This window comes from Oryx dammah, unplaced genomic scaffold, assembly GCF_014754425.2.
Source record: "Oryx dammah isolate SB20612 unplaced genomic scaffold, SCBI_Odam_1.1 HiC_scaffold_20, whole genome shotgun sequence".
NCBI lineage: Eukaryota > Metazoa > Chordata > Mammalia > Artiodactyla > Bovidae > Oryx > Oryx dammah.
In genome coordinates this window covers 37947036-37970998 of record NW_024070204.1, presented here as the reverse complement: position 1 = coordinate 37970998, position 23963 = coordinate 37947036, and the positions used below count along the sequence as shown (strand labels likewise).

The window sequence follows — 23963 nt, the reverse complement described above, 5'->3', positions numbered from 1 at the left end:
CAACAACCCATCTATAGTGCTATTTCACAACAGAGATGGATTTCTCTGAGACTTGAAGGTTTTTCTGGCTTCAATAACCTTTCATAAAATAACAATGCTATCCTTCATAGAACACTTATCTAGGGCCCTTGATTCTTTCCAAACAATAATGCACTGTATTATGCTCACTCTTCACAACTTTGTGATATAGGTATTGTTATTTCCATTTGACAGCTAAGAAGAGGGAGGCCCAGAGAAGTAACATGCTTGAGAACAATAGACAAGCCCATCTGACTCCAAAATAATGCTCCTAATCATTACTCAATGTAACCTCCCTGTGAAGGGCAGTGCCTACACCTTTATCTCTTAATCCAGTGGTTCTCAACCCTGACTCCATAGTAGAATCCTGTATGCAAAGTGAATTAGCTCACACCTTAAACACAGGCATAGTACCTCAAGGTAACTATGAGGCTCTTGGAGATTTCAGAAGACCAGTCTCTCATCTTCCAAAGGCCTTGTGGCCATCTAAGAGATTGAGAAGAGCCCTCACACACAACATCTGCTCAAGCCATGTAGTTCCCAGAGGCTGCAGCTCTGTGGAAAGGAATTCACAACTTCTCCTCCCCAAAGGCATAAATGAAGTAAGGGCTTACAAATCCCCTTTAGGAACAAGTTGCATAACTTTGCAGCCTCTTTGGGAATCACATCATATTCCTTAATGCTATAGGTGCTGTTTGGTAGTAAAAGCAACAATTAGGGTGATGGGCATTTCCATTGCCCTGAGAGCCCTACAACAGAGAATTTCAAGAGACTTTAGTATGTCAAGTAGCCCATTCCTGCCTTCAGTTAGATATTGCCTTAGAAATATAGTGATATTAAAACAGGTTTTAGAATGAACTTTGCTTTACCTATAAGTCTTTGATTCCTAAAGATGCGTATTATGTTAAGTGCATGTGTGCTCAATCATGTTCACTTCTTTGCTACACCATGGACTGTGGCCTGCCAGGCTCCTCTGTCCTTGAAATTTTCCAATCAAGAATACTGGAATGGGTTGCCATTTCCTACTCCAGGGAATTTTCCGGACCCAGGGACCAAACCCACGTCTCTTGGGTCTCCCGCATTGGCAGGCAGATTCTTTACCACTGTGCCATCTGGGAAGCCCATATTATGTTAAGGAAGCCTCAATTAGGATATATAAAATCTCATAGGGATACATTCAGAGAAGGCAATGGCACCCCACTCCAGTACTCTTGCCTGGAAAATCTCATGGAGAGAGGAACCTGGTAGGCTGCAGTCCATGGGGTCGCGAAGAGTCTGACACAACTGAGCGACTTCCCTTTCACTTTTCACTTTCATGCATTGGAGAAGGAAATGGCAACCCACTCCAGTGCTCTTCTTGCCTGGAGAATCCCAGGGACGGGGGAGCCTGGTGGGCTGCCATCTATGGGGTCACACAGAGTTGAACAGGACTGAAGTGACTTAGCAGCAGTAGCAGGGATACATTGCTTAGTTTAATGGTATTATTCATCTGGACATTATCTGAATCTTTTAGTTTTGCAACTCAAATTTCTGTGTATAACTTTGTATGTTCACAGGAAGACATTTATGGTCATCTCACTTCCATTATTCAGAATACTGACATCTTGGATGATGCAATTGTCCAAAGGTTGATTTATTATGCTTCTAAGGACATGAGAGATGACAATGTAAGTTTGATCCTTAATGATGCATCAGTGTCAGGGCCAGTAACAGGTCTTTATGTGATGCAACTGCACCCATGTAGACATCTACAAATGTTTTTTACATCACTACAAGGACCATAGATCACTTCTATTTGTTTTTCATGGTAACTTGGATATTATTTACCCCATCACAGATGAGGAAACCAAGGTAGAGCTTTGAAAAGTTTTAGAAGTAATATCCCATTCACTTTTAGATGAGGACGTTGGTGCTTAGAGAGATTGTTTGCAAAGTAACACGGCTATCTATCAACAGAATGAGTAAACTAGAACCCAAATTTCTTGGCTCCCATGTGAATTCCTATCTCTTCATATGCCTAATTGTCCATGTATACTAGGCATTGTATCTGAAAAGTTATTTGTAGAAGTAGTTTGAGTCTTACATTATTTCCTTCCAGAAAGGATTTTTCCTTGTTTACCTGCCAAGGCACAAGCAATCTAATTTCAGGGCTTGGGATTTTTCTGGGCAACTTCCGTGACTCAATAGTCCATGGAGAGCCAATTTAACCTTCCATATCAATGCAGCCCTTTGGGGTCTTAAGCCTGAAAAGTAAAACATAGGATGACCAGGGTCTCACTATTGGTTGGCCCTGAATTCTGACTATTGTCCCGAAAAGCTGCAAAGCAGTCTCAAAGGAAGGGTTTATATCTCTGGATTTCCAGTCTTGTCCAGATTTCAATTCAGTAATTCATTTCACCTTATATTGTGATTGTCTTTGATGTTTCTACGAGTATATTTTTTAATATCTTGCCCAGTACTTTTTCTTTTCCTCAGCAGGAAAATGGATCAAATTGACTTCATTCACCATTACCAAAAGCAAAGACCCCTCCAAATATCTCCATTAAGGATAATTAGATCAGGACAATACTAAAACTCAAAGCTCTGGACTCCCAGCCCATTTTTCTTTCTCCATTCCCTTCAGTAATTCATATCACTTAAACATAAATCTTAAGTTCATGGTACCTGATTAATTAGCTAGAAAATATGCATTGCCTCGAGCTTACAAGAACTCTATGAAAACCTGGCTTTGAGGTGCTTTTGAATTACCTCCGCTTCCCAGCTGCTGACATCTACCCTAGAGTCTTCCACGCATGGTTTGTAACAGCCTATTCTCCCTCGATTGAAAAGGTAGAGAACTTATCAATATTATGTCAACTATTTCCCCTTTGCTGATTCTTGCTGGTTGTTATTGTTATTTTCCTTTTCTTCTTCAGATCCTCAGAGAAATCAGAATGCTAGCTGGGGAGGTATTGGTGTCTCTTGCTGCACATGACTTCAACTCTGTAATGTATGAAGTACAAAGTAACTTCAGGATTCTGGAGCTACCAAACGAGTTCGTTGTGCTTGCCCTGGCTGAACTGGCAACCAGCTACGGTACGGAGGGAATAGCCTCCACATTTTCCCTGGGAGGTCATCATTTTAATTGTCTAAACCCAAATGGGAGCAAACAGCAGAGGGGGAGGGTCTCTTCTACTTCCTTCTGTACTAAAGAAATACTGACAGCGACGTCTGGGCTACTGTTTGTGAGCTTGAATGGGCCTGCTCGCCAGTCATGGGTCCACACTGCTCTGAATTTGGCTGGATTCTTTCTCCCACCCTCACCTTTCCTTTCATCTGGCTTTGTCTTTGCCAGATTTTCCACAAGCCATATTCTGCAAACCACTCAACTCTTACATGAAGTAAGGGTTTCCTAGGATGCTTTTTTCTAAACTACTTTATTTAACAGACATTTATTGAGCACCTGTGCTAGGCCCTGGGGATACAGGCAAGTTCTGGTGGGAGAGATGAACATTGATGAAATAATTATCCAAGTAAGTAATTGCTATGAAGCAACAGGTACAGACAACTGACAGAAGGCACCTTATTTTAAGGTGCTCTAACTACAGTAAGTCCCCCAGATGTGACTGAGTGTGTTTGTAAGCCCAGTTTGTTCGTTCAGTTCAACAAAGTTAGCCTAGCATGGTCGGCTGTATAGTACTGTACTGTAATAGGTTTATAATAATTTTCACACAAATAATACATAAAAAGTGAACACAAAATGTGAAGAAAATATTTTAATCTTACTGTATAGTACCTTGAAAAGTACAGTAATCCCAAGCTACATCACCACAGCTTTTGTGCTTGCTTCCAGACATGCTGGGCTTGGAATAAAAATACTGTACTTCTGTATTGTCTACGGTACCGGGCGGTAAAGAACATACCTATTTGCACATGACATTGTATACCAGACACGTGAACTAACGTATGAGACTGGACATGCAAGTGCATGTTCTCATCTTTGAAAGTTTGCAACTTGAAAATCCATATGTAGGAGACTTACTGCTCAGCCTGGCATTGGGGAGTGGGCGTGGGGCAGAATGGCTCCCACCACACCTCATCTGCTTTGAAATGCTTGTTAACTGATGATGGTTTGCGGAGCTGTGACAGAACTTCCTCTTGTGCCCTTCCTGCAGTATGCCAGAGTATTCCCTTCATGATGATGACCCTGCTCACCATGCAAACCATGCTCAGGCTGACCGAGGAGGAGAGGATGAAAGGTGCTTTCTGCATTGGTGGGTATCCCTGTGGTTTCCCCTTTGTTAACACCAGACTATAAGTAGAGCAAATGTCTTATTTTCCCTTTTACTCTTATCCTTTCTAGTAATAGTATCTGCCATTTACTGAGGGCCTTCCACATGGAAGGCCTTCTGCCAGGAGGAGTTACCCTTATCCATCCTCACTGCAATTCTACAAAGTACTATTAGCCCATTTTACAGATGAGAAACTGAGGGTCAAGGGAGTTAAGTGATTTTCTCTCAAATTCATGACAGTCAATGTGATGGAGAGGTGGCATTCAGATCTATATGATCACCCTGTCCATATTCTTTCCACGGTCCTATGTAGTCAGTTTCTCCTAGTCTCCTTTTTCAACTGCACCACACTTTCTCTAGTGATTATGAGGTCTTACTAGCTCTTAGCCATGGGCTAAATTTTGGTATCTCTTTGTAATGCAATATTGTGAAAATGATAAGTAGACAATCTAATAAAAATATATGCAATCATAAAATCAAGGAAAACGGGTAAACAAACTAGGGTCACAAGTCCCTTCTACCCCAAAACTGAAAGACATCTATAGTAATCAACAGTCTGCAGAGAATGACTTGCCCTTTAGTTCCTGGAAAAAGCATTCTCTGCACAATGAGCTTCTTGGATGAGTCTGAAGACCTGGACTCTCTCCTCTGACCAGTCACTGAGCCACCAGGTGATTCTGTCCTTCTCTCAACCTCAATTTCACCTCTTAAAACCACAAATGAAGTGACTGCTGAGATTCCTTCCACCACTGACATCTCTGTGACTATTATTTTATAGTATTTTAAGGCCCATGCTGTCAGAAATGTCTTCTTTACTGATCATCCAAGTCTTCTCTGTTCTATTTTGCCCATTTCTTCTTGTCTGTCCTCAGTGAAGGTAAGATTTGTACCTGATAAATACTGAGAATTTACTATCTACCTGGGTACTGCTGTGGGTATTTTTAGATTATTATTTCATTTAACCCTCACAGTTACTGCATTGAGTGGATAACTATTTCAGTTCATTTTACAGATGAGAAATTGAGGCTTAGAAAGGTTAAACAGCTTGCTTGCAATCACATAGCCAATACTTGGCAGAGACAAGATGTGAAGTATGACAGTCTAAGTAAAGGACTCAAACTACTATACTAGATTAGCAGTTTTCAATATTTTTTATTTTCCCTACTTACCATCACAGTTAACATTGTGTTCCAGCAAAACAACATTTGGTGCCTCTAAGTGCATTTCTACCTCCAGTATTAATAACCAAGAAGGTAAAAGAAAATAAAATCAGAAATCATAATGCAATGAATAAGGGAATACTTATCTGTGTATTATAAAGTTATCTAAGTGCTCTTTGATCCTAAAGCAACTTTGCCTGACTGCCAGTTAAGGTTCCATGTCTATACTATAAAGAAAATATATACAATTTAATAGCCATCCATCTAGCTGTGCAATCAATCAGCAAAGAAACAGATGTTGTGTTTGTTGTTTCAGGATATCAACAAACAAGGTATGTATACCACACGCACAAAATAGATTTGAGAAAATGTAACATGAGATTATATGAGAGAGTCTGGAGGAGGAGGAATAAACCAATAAATGACCAGTTCTAAAGCTACTTGGCATCTTTTCCATAGTATTGTGTGACATATCCTTGAGAGAGTAAACTATAATTTTTTACTATCTAACACAAGGGATAGCATGAGGTTCAGTTCAGTTCAGTTGCTCAGTCATGTCCGACTCTTTGCGACCCCATGAATTGCAGCACGCCAGGCCTCCCTGTTCATCACCATCTCCCGGAGTTCGTTCAGACTCATGTCCATCGAGTCCGTGATGCCATCCAGCCATCTCATCCTCGGCTGTCCCTTTCTCCTCCTGCCCCCAATCCCTCCCAGCATCAGAGTCTTTTCCAATGAGTCAACTCTTCTCATGAGGTGGCCAAAGTACTGGAGTTTCAGCTTTAGCATCATTCCTTCCAAAGAAATCCCAGGGCTGATCTCCTTTAGACTGGATTGGTTGGATCTCCTTGCAGTCCAAGGGACTCTCAAGAGTCTTCTCCAACGCCACACTTCAAAAGCATCAATTCTTCGGCACTCAGCCTTCCTCACAGTCCAACTCTCACATCCATAAATGACCACAGGAAAAACCATAGCCTTGACTAGACGGACCTTAGTCAGCAAAGTAATGTCTCTGCTTCTGAATATGCTATCTAGGTGGGTCATAACTTTTCCTCCAAAGAGTAAGCGTCTTTTAATTTCATGGCTGCAGTCACCATCTGCAGTGATTTTGGAGCCCCCCCAAATAAAGTCTGACACTGTTTCCACTGTTTCTCCATCTATTTCCCATGAAGTGATGGGACCGGATGCCATGATCTTAGTTTTCTGAATGTTGAGCTTTAAGCCAACTTTTTCACTCTCCACTTTCACTTTCATCAAGAGGCTTTTTAGTTCTTCTTTGCTTTCTGCCATAAGGATGATGTCATCTGCATATCTGAGGTTATTAATATTTCCCCCGGCAATCTTGATTCCAGCTTGTGTTTCTTCCAGCCCAGCGTTTCTCATGATGTACTCTGCATATAGGTTAGATAAGCAGGGTGACAATATGCAGCCTTGACATACTCCTTTTCCTATTTGGAACCAGTCTGTTGTTCCATGTAAGGTTCTAACTGTTGCTTCCTGACCTGCATACAGATTTCTCAAGAGGCGGGTCAGGTGCTCTGGTATTCCCATCTCTTTCAGAATTTTCCACAGTTTCTTGTGACCCACATAGTCAAAGGCTTTGGCATAGTCAATAAAGCAGAAATAGATGTTTTTCTGGAACTCTCTTGCTTTTTCCATGATCCAGCGGATGTTGGCAATTTGATCTCTGGTTCCTCTGCCTTTTCTAAAACCAGCTTGAACATCAGGGAGTTCACGGTTCACGTATTGCTGAAGCCTGGCTTGGAGAATTTTGAGCATTACTTTACTAGCGTGTGAGATGAGTGCAATTGTGTGGTAGTTTGAGCATTCTTTGGCATTGCCTTTCTTTGGGATTGGAATGAAAAGTGACCTTTTCCAGTCCTGTGGCCATTGCTGAGTTTTCCAAATTTGCTGGCATACTGAGTGTAGCACTTTCACAGCATCATCTTTCAGGATTTGAAATAGCTCAACTGGAATTCATCTCCACTAGCTTTGTTCGTAGTAAGGCCCACTTGACTTCACTTTCCAAGATGTCTGGCTCTAGATTAGTGATTACATCACCATGATTATCTGGGTCATGAAGACCTTTTTGTACAGTTCTTCCGTGTATTCTTGCCACCTCTTCTTAATATCTTCTGCTTCTGTTAGATCCATACCATTTCTGTCCTTGATCGAGCCCATCTTTGCATGAAATGTTCCCTTGGTATCTCTAATTTTCTTGAAGAGATCTCTAGTCTTTCCCATTCTGTTGTTTTCCTCTATTTCTTTGCACTGATCGCTGAAGAAGGCTTTCTTATCTCTTCTTGCTATTCTTTGGAACTCTGCATTCAGATGCTTATATCTTTCCTTTTCTCCTTTGCTTTTCACCTCTCTTCTTTTCACAGCTATTTGTAACGCCTCCCCAGACAGCCATTTTGCTTTTTTGCATTTCTTGTCCATGGGGATGGTCTTGATCCCTGTCTCCTGTACAATGTCACGAACCTCAGTCCATAGTTCATCAGGCACTCTATCTATCAGATCTCGGCCCTTAAATCTATTTCTCACTTCCACTGTATAATCATAATGGAAAAAAACAATTATTTAATGACTTGATGCAAATATATATGATATTTTGCAGGCTCAAGATTTTTAAGTTTTATTAAAGTAAAATGTACATGGAGAAAAACATAATTACGATAAGTATACAAAGTGCTAGTTGTCACAAAGTCAGCCATCCATTTGACCTCCACTCAGGTTAAAACTGTGGACATTACTAACTCCTTAGAGGCCCAATCTTTTTTCCCAATCTTTCATCTTTTTTCCCAATCATCACCCTCTCCATCCTCTCCAAGAGTAACCACAATTGTGGATTCTATCACCACAGGTTAACTTTGCCTAATTGTGAGATTCACGCATGTTGTTTTGTGTCCATGGAGTCCATGTTCATCTCTGTTTACAGTTACATGTCTATATGGTATTTTTTCCATCCTACCTGTTGACAAATAATTTGGATTGTTTTTTGTTTGAAGCTGTTACCAAAAAGTGAATAGAAACATTCTTGTACAAGGTTTTTAGTGCCTATATGTATGCATATCTAAGGGCTGTATACCTCAGAGCAGAATTTCTGAGTCCTAGATAAAGCATATTCAACTTTGGTTGATAATGTCAAACCATTCTCTAAAGTGTTTGCAGCAGTTCATACACTCACTAGCAAAATGTCAAAATACCAGCTGTACCTTAGTCTTGTCAATACTTGACACTGACTGTCTGAAATGATAGCAATTCCAGATGGTATGTTGCAGTATCTCATTATGGTTTTAATTTACATTTCACTACAGTGGCTGGAGCACTTTTTTATAAATTCATTTGGTACTGTCATAGATTTTATAGAAATTAATACACATTTGTTAATCATCAGGACGCTCTTCTCAGATTATATTATGGCCCATCCCCTCTTGATATTTTTCTCAGTCTGTGGTTGTTTTTAAATGCAGCCCTAGAGAAGTTCAGCAGGGCCATTTACAAGTATGTCAACCACTGGAGAGATTTCCCCTACCCCAGATTGGATGCCAACCGCCTCTCTGACAAGATCTTCATGCTGTTCCGGTATATCATGGACAAGTGGGCCTCCACGACCTCACCCACGCAAGTGAGTGGGGCTCAGTATGACTCCAGCCAGCTGTCCTCGCATCCTGATTGAACTTCCTTTTCTCTTTTTAACATGATAATTCATCTTAGTTCTTTTGGAAAGTGATGGGTTATATTTTATTTGGTTTATTAAGTCTTTTGTTTTTCCTGTTTCAAATCACTATTTACTCGTTTATTTCAACTAATATTTGTTGAGTCCCCATGACATGTCAGATATCATTCCACATACTGGAGATACAGCAGAGATTAAACAGACCCAGATCCCCACTCTTATGGAACTGACATGCCTATGTGTGAAGAGAACAATAAATAACTAAAATGAGCAAAATATATGGAATATTAGCTATATCATAACCCATATTTGGACTGAGTCACTGATTAGGAAAAACACCAGTCCACAGAAATTTGCTGTGTCTATGACTATCACAATGAATTAAAATGACATCTAAAGAATGAGACTGACCATTTCATAATAATGTAATGCCTTATAAAGAATAGATTACAAAGTGCATTCATATATATAATCCCATCCTAATCTTGCTTAATTGCTATAATTTTTTAGGTAAGCTAATTTATATTTTATTTTAATCTCTTTATTGCTATATTATAAAAGATTTAACATTTAGCTACCTTCTCTAGTTTCTTCTTTATATTTTGAGCTATTAATTTTTTTAACATGCTGAGATGGTGAAATCATTAGCAAACATGAAATTTTTAAAATACTCTGTGGAGGTCTTTTATGGAAGCCACTTGAAAAGCAAAATGCAATTCAAATTTGCTCACTACAAGAGTTAGGCAAGTAACAAGAAGGTGCACAAAGGAGTAAGAGAGCACAGGGAGAGAACCACTTAACACCCGATGAGTACTAGAAAGGCCGTGACACTAGAACTGAGCTTGCAGCCTATGAGGTCATTTACTGCTGGGGAGATGCAGTCACTAAAGAGGGGAAAACTCACTGAAGCGTAGGTTGGAGATGGGATAACGTGGCACTTGAATGAGTTAAGTGAGAGGAGGGAAAGCAGGGTGAGGAACGTAAATATAAAGAGGCGGAAATGAAACCCAAATGGTGATCTTGGCCAACAGAATAAAGAGCCTTGAATTCTACACAGGATGTTTTTTAAGAAATAAGAAAACTTGGGAGGACTTAAGAAGAATGAGATCTTAGAAACTAAGGAGTGATTTTCAAAAAGCAAAGACAGATCTACAGAGGCCACTGTTATGGTGCTCAAATAAGGAAAATCTTGAAACATGTCCACTGCATGGAAATGTGGTAGAACCACCTCTCAGCTGACATACAGTCTTAAGTGAAATAAATGGTTATTGTTGTTAGCCACTAAGCTTTTAAAAATTTCTTTATTTTTTAATTGGAGTATAATTGCTTTACAATGTTGTGTTAGCTTCTGCTGTATAATAACGTGAATCAGATATGTGTATGCATATATCACCTCCCGCTTGAACCCCTCTCCCACCCCATCCCACCCCTGTAGGTCATCCCAGAGCCCTGAGCTGAGCTCCCTGTGCTATACAGCAGCTTCTCAAAAGCTATCTGTTTCATGCAAGGCTGTGTCTATATGTCTATGCTAGTCTCTCAATCCATCCAATTCTCTCCTTCCCCCGTTGTGCCCACAAGTCTGTTCTCTACATCTGTATCTCTATTCCTGTCCTGCAAATAGGTCCATTGGCACCATTTTTCTGGATTCCAAGTATATGTTTTAATATACAATATTATTGCATTGTATATTACAATATACAATATGCAAAGAGTTTTCCTCTTTCTGACTTACTTCACTCTGCGTAACAGACTCTAGGTTCATCCACATCACTACAAATGACACAATTTTATTCCTTTCTGTGACTGCCACTAACTTTTGAGACGGTTTGCTCTATAGAAAAAATTAGCTAATAGATAAAAATTATATAATATTAGGTAGAGAAAGCAGAATATAGAACTATAGATTAAAGAATGATGCCAGTTTTTAAGAAATTAAAATACATAGAGAAAAAGAGAGAAAGGAAAAGGTCAAGTAAAAAAAATGTATTAAAAACATACCAAATACTGCCTATCCATGAGTACTGTGGGTACATGTTTTCTGCTTCATCCTAATTTCTGTGATTTCTAAATTTTTATCATCAATATATATTGCATTTATATTTTGTGAGGATTCACTTTTCACATCATGTGGAAGCCAGAGTATTGTGGAGAGAGAAATAAATGGAAGGTAGGGAGTGGAGATAACAAAGGCAGACCACTCCTTCAATAAACTTTGATACGCAAGCAAGAAAAGAGAAAGAGAATTGGGTGAGGATAACAGTGGGGTTGAAGTGATATGGACTCAGAATTTTAGATGTCAGGGAGATTTTTAATTTGTTAATATATTCTCATTAGTTGTATAGCTCAGGGAGATCTACTTAATTCACTGTGGTGACTTGAATGGGAAGGAAGTCCAAAAGAAAGGATATATACATGTGGTTGATCCATCTTCCTGTACAGCAGAAACTAACACAATATTGTAGAGCAACTATACCCCAATAAAAGTTCATTTAAAAAGAAACCCCCCCAAAAAAGAAAAGATCCACATTGTTTGTAAAATAAACTTATAAGTAAAATTTCTAGATTATTGACATTTTAAGCACCATGATGTTTAATAATATTATTCAGAATAATAATAATATTCAGAGGACTACTGAAGAAAATTAAATATTTTTCATGAAAAAAAATTTAATTAAAAAAATTTAGTCTGTGGGAACTTGAATAGAATTTATATCCTACTATTGTGTGAAAATTATTTAAACCTTCATTATGTTGATTGGCACATGGTGCTTTTCAGATCTACTATACCCTTCTACTTTTCTGTATATTCTATTAATTTTTGAGAGTTTAATATTGAGAAACTCCAATTAAAAATCTTAATTTATTTACTTAAAAAATAATTGTAATATATAGTGGAACCGCATGTAACATTGTTCTGTATTTTCCAAGTCTCCTGTACTTGTGCTATTATCATACTTTCATAATTTAAAAACTAGAACAAGTTTTTAACAAATTTGTCAATATAGTAAAATAAACTGACCATTAGAATGAGATAGAAAAGAAATAGAAGGGAGGGGCAAACATTGAAATGACCATAGATATGGATATGGATGTAGATACAAATATAAATATAACTCTTCATCATACAATGAATACAGTGATCTTAGCCTGATTACTTTTTGAAAAAACCTTGTTTGGTTAAAAGCAGTAAGGAAAGGTTTTGGGAGGCATCTAAAGCTCTTCCAGACATCATGGAATGTGAAGTCCAGTGGGCCTTAGAAAGCATCACTATGAACAAAGCTAGTGGAGGTGATGGCATTCCAGTTGAGTTATTTCAAATCCTGAAAGATGATGCTATGAAAGTGCTCCACTCAATATGCCAGCAAATTTGGAAAACTCAGCAGTGGCCACAGGACTGGAAAAGGTCAGTTTCCATTCCAATCCCAAAGAAAGGCAATGCCAAAGAATGCTCAAACTACCGCACAATTGCACTCATCTCACATGCTAGTAAAGTAGTGCTCAAAATTCTCCAAGCCAGGCTTCAGCAATACGTGAACCGTGAACTCCCTGATGTTCAAGCTGGTTTTAGAAAAGGCAGAGGAACCAGAGATCAAATTGACAACATCCGCTGGATCATCGAGAGAGCGAGAGAGTTCCAGAAAAACATCTATTTCTGCTTTATTAACTATGCCAAAGCGTTTGACTGTATGGATCACAAGAAACTGTGGAAAATTCTGAAAGAGATGGGAATACCAGACCACCTGATCTGCCTCTTGAGAAACCTATATGCAGGTCAGGAAGCAACAGTTAGAACTGGACATGGAACAACAGACTGGTTCCAAATTGGAAAAGGAGTATGTCAAAGCTATATATTGTCACCCTGGTTATTTAACTTCTATGCAGAGTACATCATGAGAAACGCTGGGCTGGAAGAAGCACAAGCTGGAATCAAGATTGCCGGGGGAAATATCAATAACCTCAGATATGCAGATGACACCACCTTTATGGCAGAAAGTGAAGAAGAACTAAAAAGCCTCTTGATGAAAGTGAAAGAGGAGAGTGAAAAAGTTGGCTTAAAGCTCAACATTCAGAAAACTAAGATCATGGCATCTGGTCCCATCACTTCATGGGAAATAGATAGGAAAACAGTGGAAACAGTGTCAGACTTTATTTTGGGGGACTCCAAAATCACTGCAGATGGTGATTGCAGCCATGAAATTAAAAGACACTTACTCCTTGGAAGAAAAGTTATGACCAACCTATATAGCATATTGAAAAGCAGAGACATTACTTTGCCAACAAAGGTCCATCTAGTCAAGGCTATGGTTTTTGCAGTGGTCGTGTATGGATGTGAGAGTTGGACTCTAAAGAAAGCTGAGCACCGAAGAATTGATGCTTTTGAACTGTGGTGTTGGAGAAGACTCTCGAGAGTCCCCTGGACTGTAAGGAGATCCAACCAGTCCAGTCTAAAGGAGATCAGTCCTGGGATTTCTTTGGAAGGAATGATGCTAAAGCTGAAACTCCAGTACTTTGGCCACCTCATGTGAAGAATTGACTCACTGGGAAAGACTGATGCTGGGATTGGGTGCAGGAGGAGAAGGGGATGACAGAGGATGAGATGGCTAGATGGCATCACCGACTCGATGGATGTGAGTTTGAGTGAACTCCGGGAGTTGGTGATGGACAGGGAGGCCTGGCGTGCTGCAATTCATGGGGTCGCAAACAGTCGGACATGACTGAGTAACTGAACTGACAAAAGCTCTTCCTCGTATACTGCTGCTGCTGTTGCTGCTAAGTCGCTTCAGTCGTGTCCGACTCGATGTGACCCCATGGACAGCAGCCCACCAGGCTCTCCCGTCCCTGGGATTCTCCAGGTAAGAACACTGGAGTGGGTTGCCATTTCCTTCTCCAATGCATGAAAGTGAAAAGTGAAAGTGAAGTCACTCAGTATTGTCTGACTCTTAGCGACCCTATGGACTGCAGCTCACCAGGCTCCTCCATACATGGGACCTTCCAGGCAAGAGTACTATACTGAGAAATGTACAAAAAGCAAAGTGAAATATTTTATTATGTACTTATGTAAAGTATAATCTTTATTATATATATATTATTAATATATAGTTATATATTATACTTTAAATAAATATACTAAACATACATAATATGTATAATATACATAATATACACAAATATAATATACTTATCATATACATAAGTATATTATACACTTATGTAAAGTATAATTAAGTATTATACTTTTTCTAAGTATCTGTTTGCTGCCTCTGCAGATTTTGGCCATCATTAAGGCTCATGGCCCCACAGTGAGCTTGCTGCTCCATCGGGAAGACCTCTGTGAATACGCCCTGGGCCAGGTCCCGTGGCTCCTTAACCAGTACAAAGACAAAGAGATTGACTTTCACGTCACTCAGGTGAGAGCCACATCAGAGAAACTGATTCCCACGGTTGTCCAAAGATCATCCTGAAGGATGTTCGTTCTCAGGAGAGGTTAAGAAACTCAAACATGTTTTGGGGCAGCTGAATTTATATACCTCCCAGGAAATATGAGGTAGAGAAGCAGTAGGCCTCTGAGATGGCAGAAACTCCAGAAAGGAATTCCTGTTCAAGCTGCTGGGGCACTGAACCAGGTAAGGCAGCCAGAATCACAAAAGAAAACAGGTAACCACTGGAAGGATAGGGGTATGTTCTCCTCACAATACATGATCATTTGCCTTCCACATCCTGAGCTGCCGCTCCACAGGCAGGCTCCAACTGACCTTGGAGAGCTTTTATTCCAGAGTCTAAGACAGATACTGACCGCAGCAGTCCTTTACGATGTCAGCCTTCCGAAGGCCTTGAGGAAGGCCATCTTCATCAATTTACTCCACCAGGTAAGAAGACCATGCTGTCAAACCTGTTTCATTGTCACCAGTTTTCTGTTTCATGTCTAGCCCCTTAATTTTTTTTCTTCTCATTCAGGTGTGCAGAGTTCCAGAGCCTCCAGAAAAAGAAAACGAAATTGAAGCTTCAAACTGTTTCCTCATTCTAGGTAGGACTCAGCATCCAGTAGGCTTTTAATTTAAATGTCTCAGAGTGGTGATGACAACAAGGATGAAGTGTGAGCAAACTGCCACATTCGTCACTTTCACACATACACACCAAATGTTCCTTGGACTTACACTATTCTGTTTTTTCATACCCTACCTGTTCTGAGGAGTGCAGTAGGTGAGGTGACCTGATCTGCCCAGGACTGAAGGATTTCTGGGAAATTAGAACTTTCAGTTTTAAAACCAGAAAAGTCCCAGACATATTTTGGGTATAAACTTCTTACTGGGTATGTGGTTGGCAAATATTTTTCCCATTTCATAGGTTGCCTTTCATTTTGTTGATGGTTTCCTTTTCTGAGCAGAAGCTTTTTGGTTTGATGGAATCCCACTTGTTTATTTTTGTTTATGTTACCTCTGCTTCTAGAGTCAAATGTAAAAAATCATTGCCAAGACAGTGTCAAGAAGCTTAGTCTCTATATTCTTCTAGAAGCTTTACAGTTTCAGGTCTTATGTTCAAGTTTTAAATTTATTTTTATTTAATTTGTGTGCATTTGTATTTTTTGAGGTAACAATCAGATTTCTTTCTTTTCTACATGACTGTTCAGTTTTCCTAGCACCATTCACTGAAGAGACTAATCTTTCTGCATTGTATATATTCCCAGGTCTTTTGTTGAAAAATTTTGACCATATATGCTTGGGTTTATTTCCAAGCAAACCAGTGTGAGTTGGTAGCCCTAAGGCTGGGAAATACATTTTTTTCTTGGTATTTGTGATTATTAGAAACTCTATCAAACTAGTGTTACCCTTTTTTTCTTCCCTGTCAACTCTTGGCATTTATCCCTTACCATTTTCTCCAGCCTTCACTCTCTTTTTTCTTTTTGCTTTCACATCACAATCCTGCCCATCACTATGTTAGAATCTACAACCTGACGCAAGTTGCAGAGGAAACACCAGGGTCCCAGGGTCAGGATACAAAACTATGTTCTAATATAGTTTCTCAGGGCAAGGGACAAGAACAATCCTATACCTCCCACACCTGCACCCTCTCCAAAATATGTCATCTCCACTACCTCACTGCATACCTTTCTAGTATGGTCTAGTTCTCTCCTAATCAGCCCCTCTGTCTCTATACTTTCCAGTTCTCTATGTGCCAGCCTAATTAACTACTTCGCTTTATCATTTCCAGCCCACACCTCTCCACTCTATCCAGACCTTTCTTCAGTTTTCCCTGCTTCCTCCCTAGCCCCACCAGCAGCACAGCTGGTGAAGCATCACTTTGATCTCTGCCTCCATGTTCACAAGGCTTCCGTCTGTGTCTCTGTGTCTTCTATCCATCTCAAGACACCAGCTATATTGAATTAATACAACTTCATCTTAACTTGATTTCATCTACAAAGAACCTAATTTCCAAATAAGGTTACATTCACAGGTATTAACAGAAGTGGGCCTAGCTCTCTTAGGGACCAAACTGTTAAATTCTGTATACTAAAGAAGTATGGGCCTAATAAAATCTGATTACCAACCAAAGGGTGACTTTGACAATTTTCATAGAATGATCGTCTTCCCATTCACAAGAATTTTACCTAAGGTGAAAATGAGTTCTTTTAACTCCAGTATTTCTTAACCCACAGCCCATTCAAACCCTGCAGACCTGATGGATTTTTTTGATGAGCAAATGAGAAATAATAATGAAGCCATTCGAATGGGAATCTTGACTTTGTTAAGATCGGCTATCAATGCTGAGGGTAAGAATAGAGATGACACCGGAGTTGCTTCTTTTGTATTAAGAAGCAGATTGAAACCTGTGCATTGCCTCTAATTCGATCCTGTGTCTTTGGGAAGTTCACAGAACATCATATTCAAGTAAAGTGAAAGTGAAGTCACTCAGTCGTGTCCGACTCTTTGCGACCCCATGGACTGTAGCCTACCAGGCTCCTCCCTCCATGGGATTCTCCAGGCAAGAGTACTGGAGTGGGTTGCCATTTCCTTCTCCAGGGTATCTTCCCGACCCAGGGATGGAACCCGGGTCTCCCACTTTGAAGCGTTGTCTATAATCAATCTACTACTTTTAAATAGGCATTTCCAGTTACCTCTGTTCTTTCATGATATTTATGGATGCAGTCAGTAAAGGAATAGAATATTTGAGAATTGAATCTGGAATTGAAAAGAGGTATCAGTTAAGTGGCCCAATAAACTGAGGGTGGGTGTAAGAATGCACAGTGTTCTATAAATTTGTACTTTTAGAAAAGAGAATTTAATAAATTTTCATTTTTCATTAATTCCAAAAACTGTTTATTTTTGCAATTTCAGAATGCATCTTATAATTGATAACATCTTTAATTATCATTAGCCACTATAGTTTTTCACTCTTCGTGCAATATAAACTAATGATGCCTCATAAAATTGATACCTTAGATTCAATAAAATATGATCATTCATTTTTGTACAATTAAATAATTTTTTTAAAAAAATTCAGTTTGCCCTGTGATTTACTGAAGAATTGGCAGAAGAAACCTGAGGTGGTCTCCAAAATTTAAGGCTAATCCATTAGGTATGATGTATTGACTGCACTTAAGAATCTAACAATTTAAACAAGATTAAACAAAGTGTAACAGAGAACCCAAAAAACAGTCAACATCTATAAAGAGTTGAAAAAGGAGAAGGTAGGAAGGAAGTGAATAACATAAAATGTTAAGGACAAGAGACTTTGCAATTATGTGACATAACTCTAATCGGTTTTCAACAATTCTAGAACGTACTGTACTCCTACTGAAGCAGGCCTATCAATTTCTCTCTCTGTCTTTCAGAGCCCAAGTTGAGGGATCATATCACTTCAATTGAAAAAGCAGTCAAAGTCGTCATGGGTGACCTCAGTATTAAAGTAAGAGAATTAATGGGGACTTTTATTTGGATAATGATAGCTTTAGGAGTAAATGAAATGGTTTTGACTCTTTAAGGATGTGCTTATGAGACTGATTTATAAAGAGCTCAGTGATCAATTCTACTTTTAAAAGAACTCCATCTTTCCCTAATAAAATAAACTCTATCAAAGTAAAGTTCTGAAGCACATTCAGTTCAAGGGCTTCTTAGTAGGAAAAGAAGAAAAAAAAAAAGATTTTGGCCTAGAGCATGATTCTGCTATGCTGGTTAAATAGTTTAAAAATTAATTGTTAATTATAAAGATGATACATCTTCCTCCAAAAATAATAACCCCTGAACCCTATTTTGAGCAGAGATATCCTATTTTCCAGTCAGGGAGCATCTATAGAAAGTCTTACATGCACAATAGATTTCTCAGTATCTCCTGATTATCTGATTAAAGTATTCCATGTTGGAAAAGACATAGAACTTTTATGGGAGAAATTTTTAAAATTAGCAATTATAGTATTATTTTGTATGAAAATCATATTTTATTTGGATCAAAACCCTACGCAGAAGCCAATGAAGAGGAGAAAATTCCCCCAAGAGGCTTTGGTTACCAATAACTATGGTTAAAATAATCAAACCTATGGCATCCGGCCCCATCATTTCATGGGAAATAGATGGGGAAACAGTGGAAACAGTGTCAGACTTTATTTTGGGGGGCTCCAAAATCACTGCAGATGGTGACTGCAGCCATGAAATTAAAAGACGCTTACTCCTTGGAAGAAAAGTTATGACCAACCTAGATAGCATATTCAAGAGCAGAGACATTATTTTGCCGACTAAGGTTCATCTAGTCAAGGCTATGGTTTTTCCTGTGGTCATGTGTGGATGTGAGAGTTGGACTGTGAAGAAGGCTGAGCACCGAAGAATTGCTGCTTTTGAAGTGTGGTGTTGGAGAAGACTCTTGAGAGTCCCTTGGACTGCAAGGAGATCCAACCAGTCCATTCTGAAGGAGATCAGCCCTGGGATTTCTTTGGAAGGAATGATGCTAAAGCTGAAACTCCAGTACTTTGGCCACCTCATGCAAAGAGTTGACTCATTGGAAAAGACTCTGATGCTGGGAGGGATTGGGGGCAGGAGGAGAATGGGACGACAGAGGATGAGATGGCTGGATGGCATCACAGACTCGATGGACGTGAGTCTGGGTGAACTCCAGGAGTTGGTGATGGACAGGGAGGCCTGGCGTGCTGCAATTCATGGGGTCACAAAGAGTCGGACACGACTGAGTGACTGAATTGAACTGAACTGATGCAATAAATAATAATAGAGTGATTATGTATAAAAGCTTGACCCAGTAATTGAGCAAACCAACTGAAGCATTGCTAAGATTTAGGGTAAAATAAAAGAGGACAGAAATTTCCAAGAAAGCGCTCACTCCTTGGGCAAATATAGAGAAGTTTACCTCTTTCTCCTCAGTTAGGGAGATTACAGAGTCCGTGTGTGCAACCTTGTGACCCTGCTTCCCTGTGAAAAATTATTTTCTTCTTACCCTCCATTAAAAGACCCATTCACTAAGGAATTAGATCTGAGGTTTCTATCTTCCAGGGAAACAATCCAATAAATGAATTGAAGCCAAATTTTTATAAAATTTGTGACACAGGTTCATAACCATTTATTCAAACCCATAGAACAAGACACATTTCAGAATTTACAATTTTTCAGATTTGAAAAAAGTATTACTGTGATAGTAGCCCACAATCAAACCTATTAAGATTTCTTCAAGAAAATGTATGCATATTCACACTACATAGAATGGGTAAAAATGTTGGATGACATCACCGACTCAAGGGACATGAGTCTGAGCAAGCTCCAGGAGATGGTGAAGGACAGGGAAGCCTGGCATGCTGGAGCGCATAGGCTCGCAAAGAGTCGGACATGACTGAGCGACTGAATAACAACAAATAGCTTTAAAACAGTTCAGCTTGAGTTTCTCCACCAAGTTGGAACCAAATTTAAGAAACAAAATTCCAGTTTTCAGTGTCATTTAGAGTCTGAGTTTGTGGATAAGGAATTGCGGAACTTTATTTTAATGTGCCATCTTTCACTGAGGATTTTTTAAGTGAGGCAGTGTTTTAGCCTTTTCATAGGCTAAAACAGAAAAGGAAAAGGCTTTATTTTGGCGGGGGGTGGGGGGGCCTCCAAAATCACTGCAGATGGTGACTGCAGGCATGAAATTAAAAGATGTTTGCTCCTTGGAAGAAAAGCTATGACCAACCTAGACAGCATATTAAAAAGAAGAGATATTATTTTGCCGACAAAGGCCCATCTAGTCAAAGCTATGGTTTTTCCAGGAGTCATGTATGGATGTGAAAGTTGGACTATAAAGAAGTCTGAGCATCAAAGAACAAATGCTTTTCAACTGTGGTGTTGGAGAAGACTCTTGAGAGTGCCTTGGACTGCGAGATCAAACCCATCAATCCTAGAGGAAATCAGTCCTGAATATTCATTGGAAGAACTGATGCTGAAACTCCAATACTATGGCCACTTAATGCGAAGAACTGACTCCTTGGAAAAGACCCTGATGCTGGGAAAGATTGAAGGCAGGAGGAGAAGGGACGACAGAGGATGAGATGGCTGGATGGCATCACTGACTCGATGGACCTGAGTTTGAGTAAACGCTGGGAGTTGGTGATAGGGAAGCCTGGCGTGCTGCAGTCCATGGAGCTGCAAAGAGTAAGACACAACTGAGTGACTGAACTGAACGGAACTGAACTGAGTGTTTTAGCCAGGATATGTCATGGGAACTAGAAAGAAAGAGTTTGGTTAAAGAGAGCTTTGCTAGTGACACTTAGATCATAACCTTATAGATTACTTCCTGCTCCAACAGGGGGTAATTGTTGTTGTTGTTTAGTTGGTCAGTCATGTCTGACTCTTTTGCAACCCCAGGAACTGTAGCCCACCAGGTTCCTCCATCCATGGGATTTCTCAGGCAAGAATACTGAAATGGGTTGCCATTTCCTTCTCCAGAGGATCTTCCTGACCCAAGGATCAAATCTGGGGTCTGCTGGCTGGCAAGCAGATTCTTTACCATTAAGCCACTTGAGAAGCCCCATCTATTATAGTAATATCATTCAATTTATAGTTGTTGTTTTTTTTTTTTTAAGATTCCTGCTGAACAACCCATAAAGGTTACAGAATAGGAGTATCTAAATTTTCATTCTGCCCAAAGAAGTTAAATATTCTGAATGCATTTTCCCTACTCTAGGTGAGGAACTCCACCCTCCTCCTCATCCAAACCATGTGTGAAAAATGCTACATTGAAGCCCGGGAAGGCTGGCCACTGATTGACTACATCTTCACCCAGTTTTCAATGTCTAACAAGAATCTGGTACGAAGAGGGTGCCATCTTGAGCGCTGCTCTGCAACAAGTGCAGTTGACTCAACTGGATTTTTAAAAATACCTGCAGTTCAATTTAGTAACTAAAGTCATATTTAAACTTTATCACTTTTATTCATAAATTTTTCAGCATCTAGTGTTCTCAGTTCCCTTCCACTGATACCATTTCTAATTTATCATAAATGCAAGGTAGGTTAAATCACAGTTTTCCCTAGAAAGCAGGCAACCTGGCCTCCAAGGCTGGGGGCTGGTTTGGAGAGAGGCAGAGAAAGTGAATTGTTTCTAGAAAACAGGAAACATCCATACTTGTTACATTGGTTCCTTTGGATGAAGAGCCTGAAAAACACATGTCTAAGATCTCAGTGATCTTATAACCTCACTGCAAGTGAAATTGCAGTCCACTCCATAGGAAATAGTGGAAATTTTTGTCCCAGAGAAAAATGGGGAAAGGCCTGAGTGAGAAAGGGGCTAACTGAAGTTCACAATGTTTGTTTTTCTATGAAAAAAAACAGAGGCGTTTTTGTTTCCCCATTCCTCCAAAGAGCACTTAAAAGCAGGGATTAGATACTGGAGACCAAGGTCACTGGGTCCCTCAAGCCCTTTAAGCTGAGTGACTTTATCCTCCAACCCAGAGACTAAGAACACACCCAACTCAGAGGAGACCAACAACAGGGATTATTAACAAGTCACCTGCTTCATCTTTCTTAAAGGAGAAGCCAATAAAACCTAACTCGCAGGAGACTGAAAAGGGAGAGACATCTATCCGAGAAATAAGCCTGGAGGTCTTAAAAACCCTGGACCCACTGGTCATTGGAATGCCTCAGGTAAGGAGCCTTCTGCCTTTGATCACCTCTCTAAAGCTCTGTCCATTTAGGAATAAAGAAGTTGGTACTCCATCTGTCATCAGCTTTCTGATGCTCTGGCCAGAGAAATTATATGAGAATATTCAAGGCCAGCACATAATGGTTTCTCAAAAACAGGTGTTAAATTAGCTACATACTCTTTTATATCTGGAGGCAAATGGCAGTTTTTAAGCATCTTAATATATTGTTTCTCTTCTTTCCCCAATGTATTTAGACATATTGTCAAGTAGTAATGCACTGAATACTAAACTTACCCCCATTTACCTGGGAATGTGTTAAAAGCACACATTCTCAGACCTCACTTGAGGTCTAAAATAACCTGAACCTCAGGAACGTTGGGATCTGCGTTTTGCTTAAGAAAAACAACCTGGGAAAGGATTTAATGGCCAGAAATATATGGCACAGCCAGAACACAATCTACAGACCAATTTAAGTGAATCAGAGGCTTTATCTAGGATGGTATTTTAAAGTGTGATTGTAGATTACCTGCAATATTTATTTAAAATGCAGATTTCCAGGTCACATGGCAGACCTAAATGAGTCAGCATATCTGGGCATGGGGCCCATGAGTCAGCATGCAAATAAGTTCCAACATTTCTGATGCATATTAAAGTTTGGGGAATTTCTGATCTGCAATGGCACCCCACTCCAGTACTATTGCCTGGACAATCCTATGGACGGAGGAGCCTGGTGGGCTGCAGTCCATGGGGTCGCTAAGAGTCGGACACGACTGAGCGACTTCACTTTCACTTTTCACTTTCATGCATTGGAGAAGGAAATGGCACCCCACTCCAGTGTTCTTGCCTGGAGAATCCCAGGGACCGGGGAGCCTGGTGGGCTGCCGTCTATGGGGTCGCATAGAGTCCGACACGACTGAAGCGACTTAGCAGCAGCAGTAAATGATGAAAAAGTAGTCTAGAGCCAGAATCATAAAGGGTCTGAAATGCTAAATTCCTACCTTGTCCTTGATAAGCCATCGGAAATTTTAAGCAAGGGCTAAACATTTGCTAACTATAGGAAGTCGGTGAATTGACATGGGTAGTCTAAGCACAGAGATTGAGATGATTTCATAGGGACTGGATATGGGTCATAAAAGTAGGAAGGAAATATGGAAGGGCATGAGAAATCTTATAATGAAAACAAGGTCCAGGCTTGGTGATTCAGTGGGGTTTCCCAGGTGGCGGTAAGGAACTCACCTGCCAGTGCAAGAGATATGAGACTTGGATTCGATCCCTGGGTCAGGAAGATCCCTTGGAGGAGGGCATGGCAACCAGTCCAGTCTTCTTGCCAGGAGAACCCCATGGACAGAGGAGCCTGGGAGGCTACAGTCCATGGGGTCAAAAACAGTCAGACATGACTGAAGCAACTCAGCATGTTGGTGATTAAATACAGATGGCAAAACAAAAGGCAGAGTCCAAGTTGATACCTAGGTTTCCATTAGGACATGAACCATATTCAAGTTTTCCGAGGGATGTGAAACACACAGACTACAGAACTTAGCACCTGGAGCACAGACAGTCCATTCGCTATCCATTCCCAATCATTCTCACTTTGGAGAGTTCCACTCCAGCCTTGGAGTTTGGAGAAATATATGGGGCATTTTTGGTTGTCATATTGACAAGGGGCTTAATGGCACTTGGTGAGTGGAATGACCCACAGTGAAGAGTTGTCCTGTCCCAGATTCCAG

The 23963-nt window shown here is 40.0% G+C and overlaps 1 protein-coding gene across 1 annotated transcript in view; it reads left to right on the top strand.

The window, feature by feature from the left end:
- MROH2B (maestro heat like repeat family member 2B) overlaps window positions 1–23963 on the top strand; it is a 76519-nt gene that overhangs the window by 2021 nt on the left and 50535 nt on the right. The window contains exons 3-13 of the mRNA XM_040262388.1: window positions 1575–1685; window positions 2934–3093; window positions 4173–4271; window positions 8923–9077; window positions 14396–14536; window positions 14903–14995; window positions 15084–15153; window positions 16783–16896; window positions 17959–18032; window positions 21282–21404; window positions 22124–22237. Coding sequence (XP_040118322.1) covers window positions 1575–1685; window positions 2934–3093; window positions 4173–4271; window positions 8923–9077; window positions 14396–14536; window positions 14903–14995; window positions 15084–15153; window positions 16783–16896; window positions 17959–18032; window positions 21282–21404; window positions 22124–22237 — 1254 coding nt within the window. The remainder of the gene's footprint in view (window positions 1–1574; window positions 1686–2933; window positions 3094–4172; window positions 4272–8922; window positions 9078–14395; window positions 14537–14902; window positions 14996–15083; window positions 15154–16782; window positions 16897–17958; window positions 18033–21281; window positions 21405–22123; window positions 22238–23963) is intronic.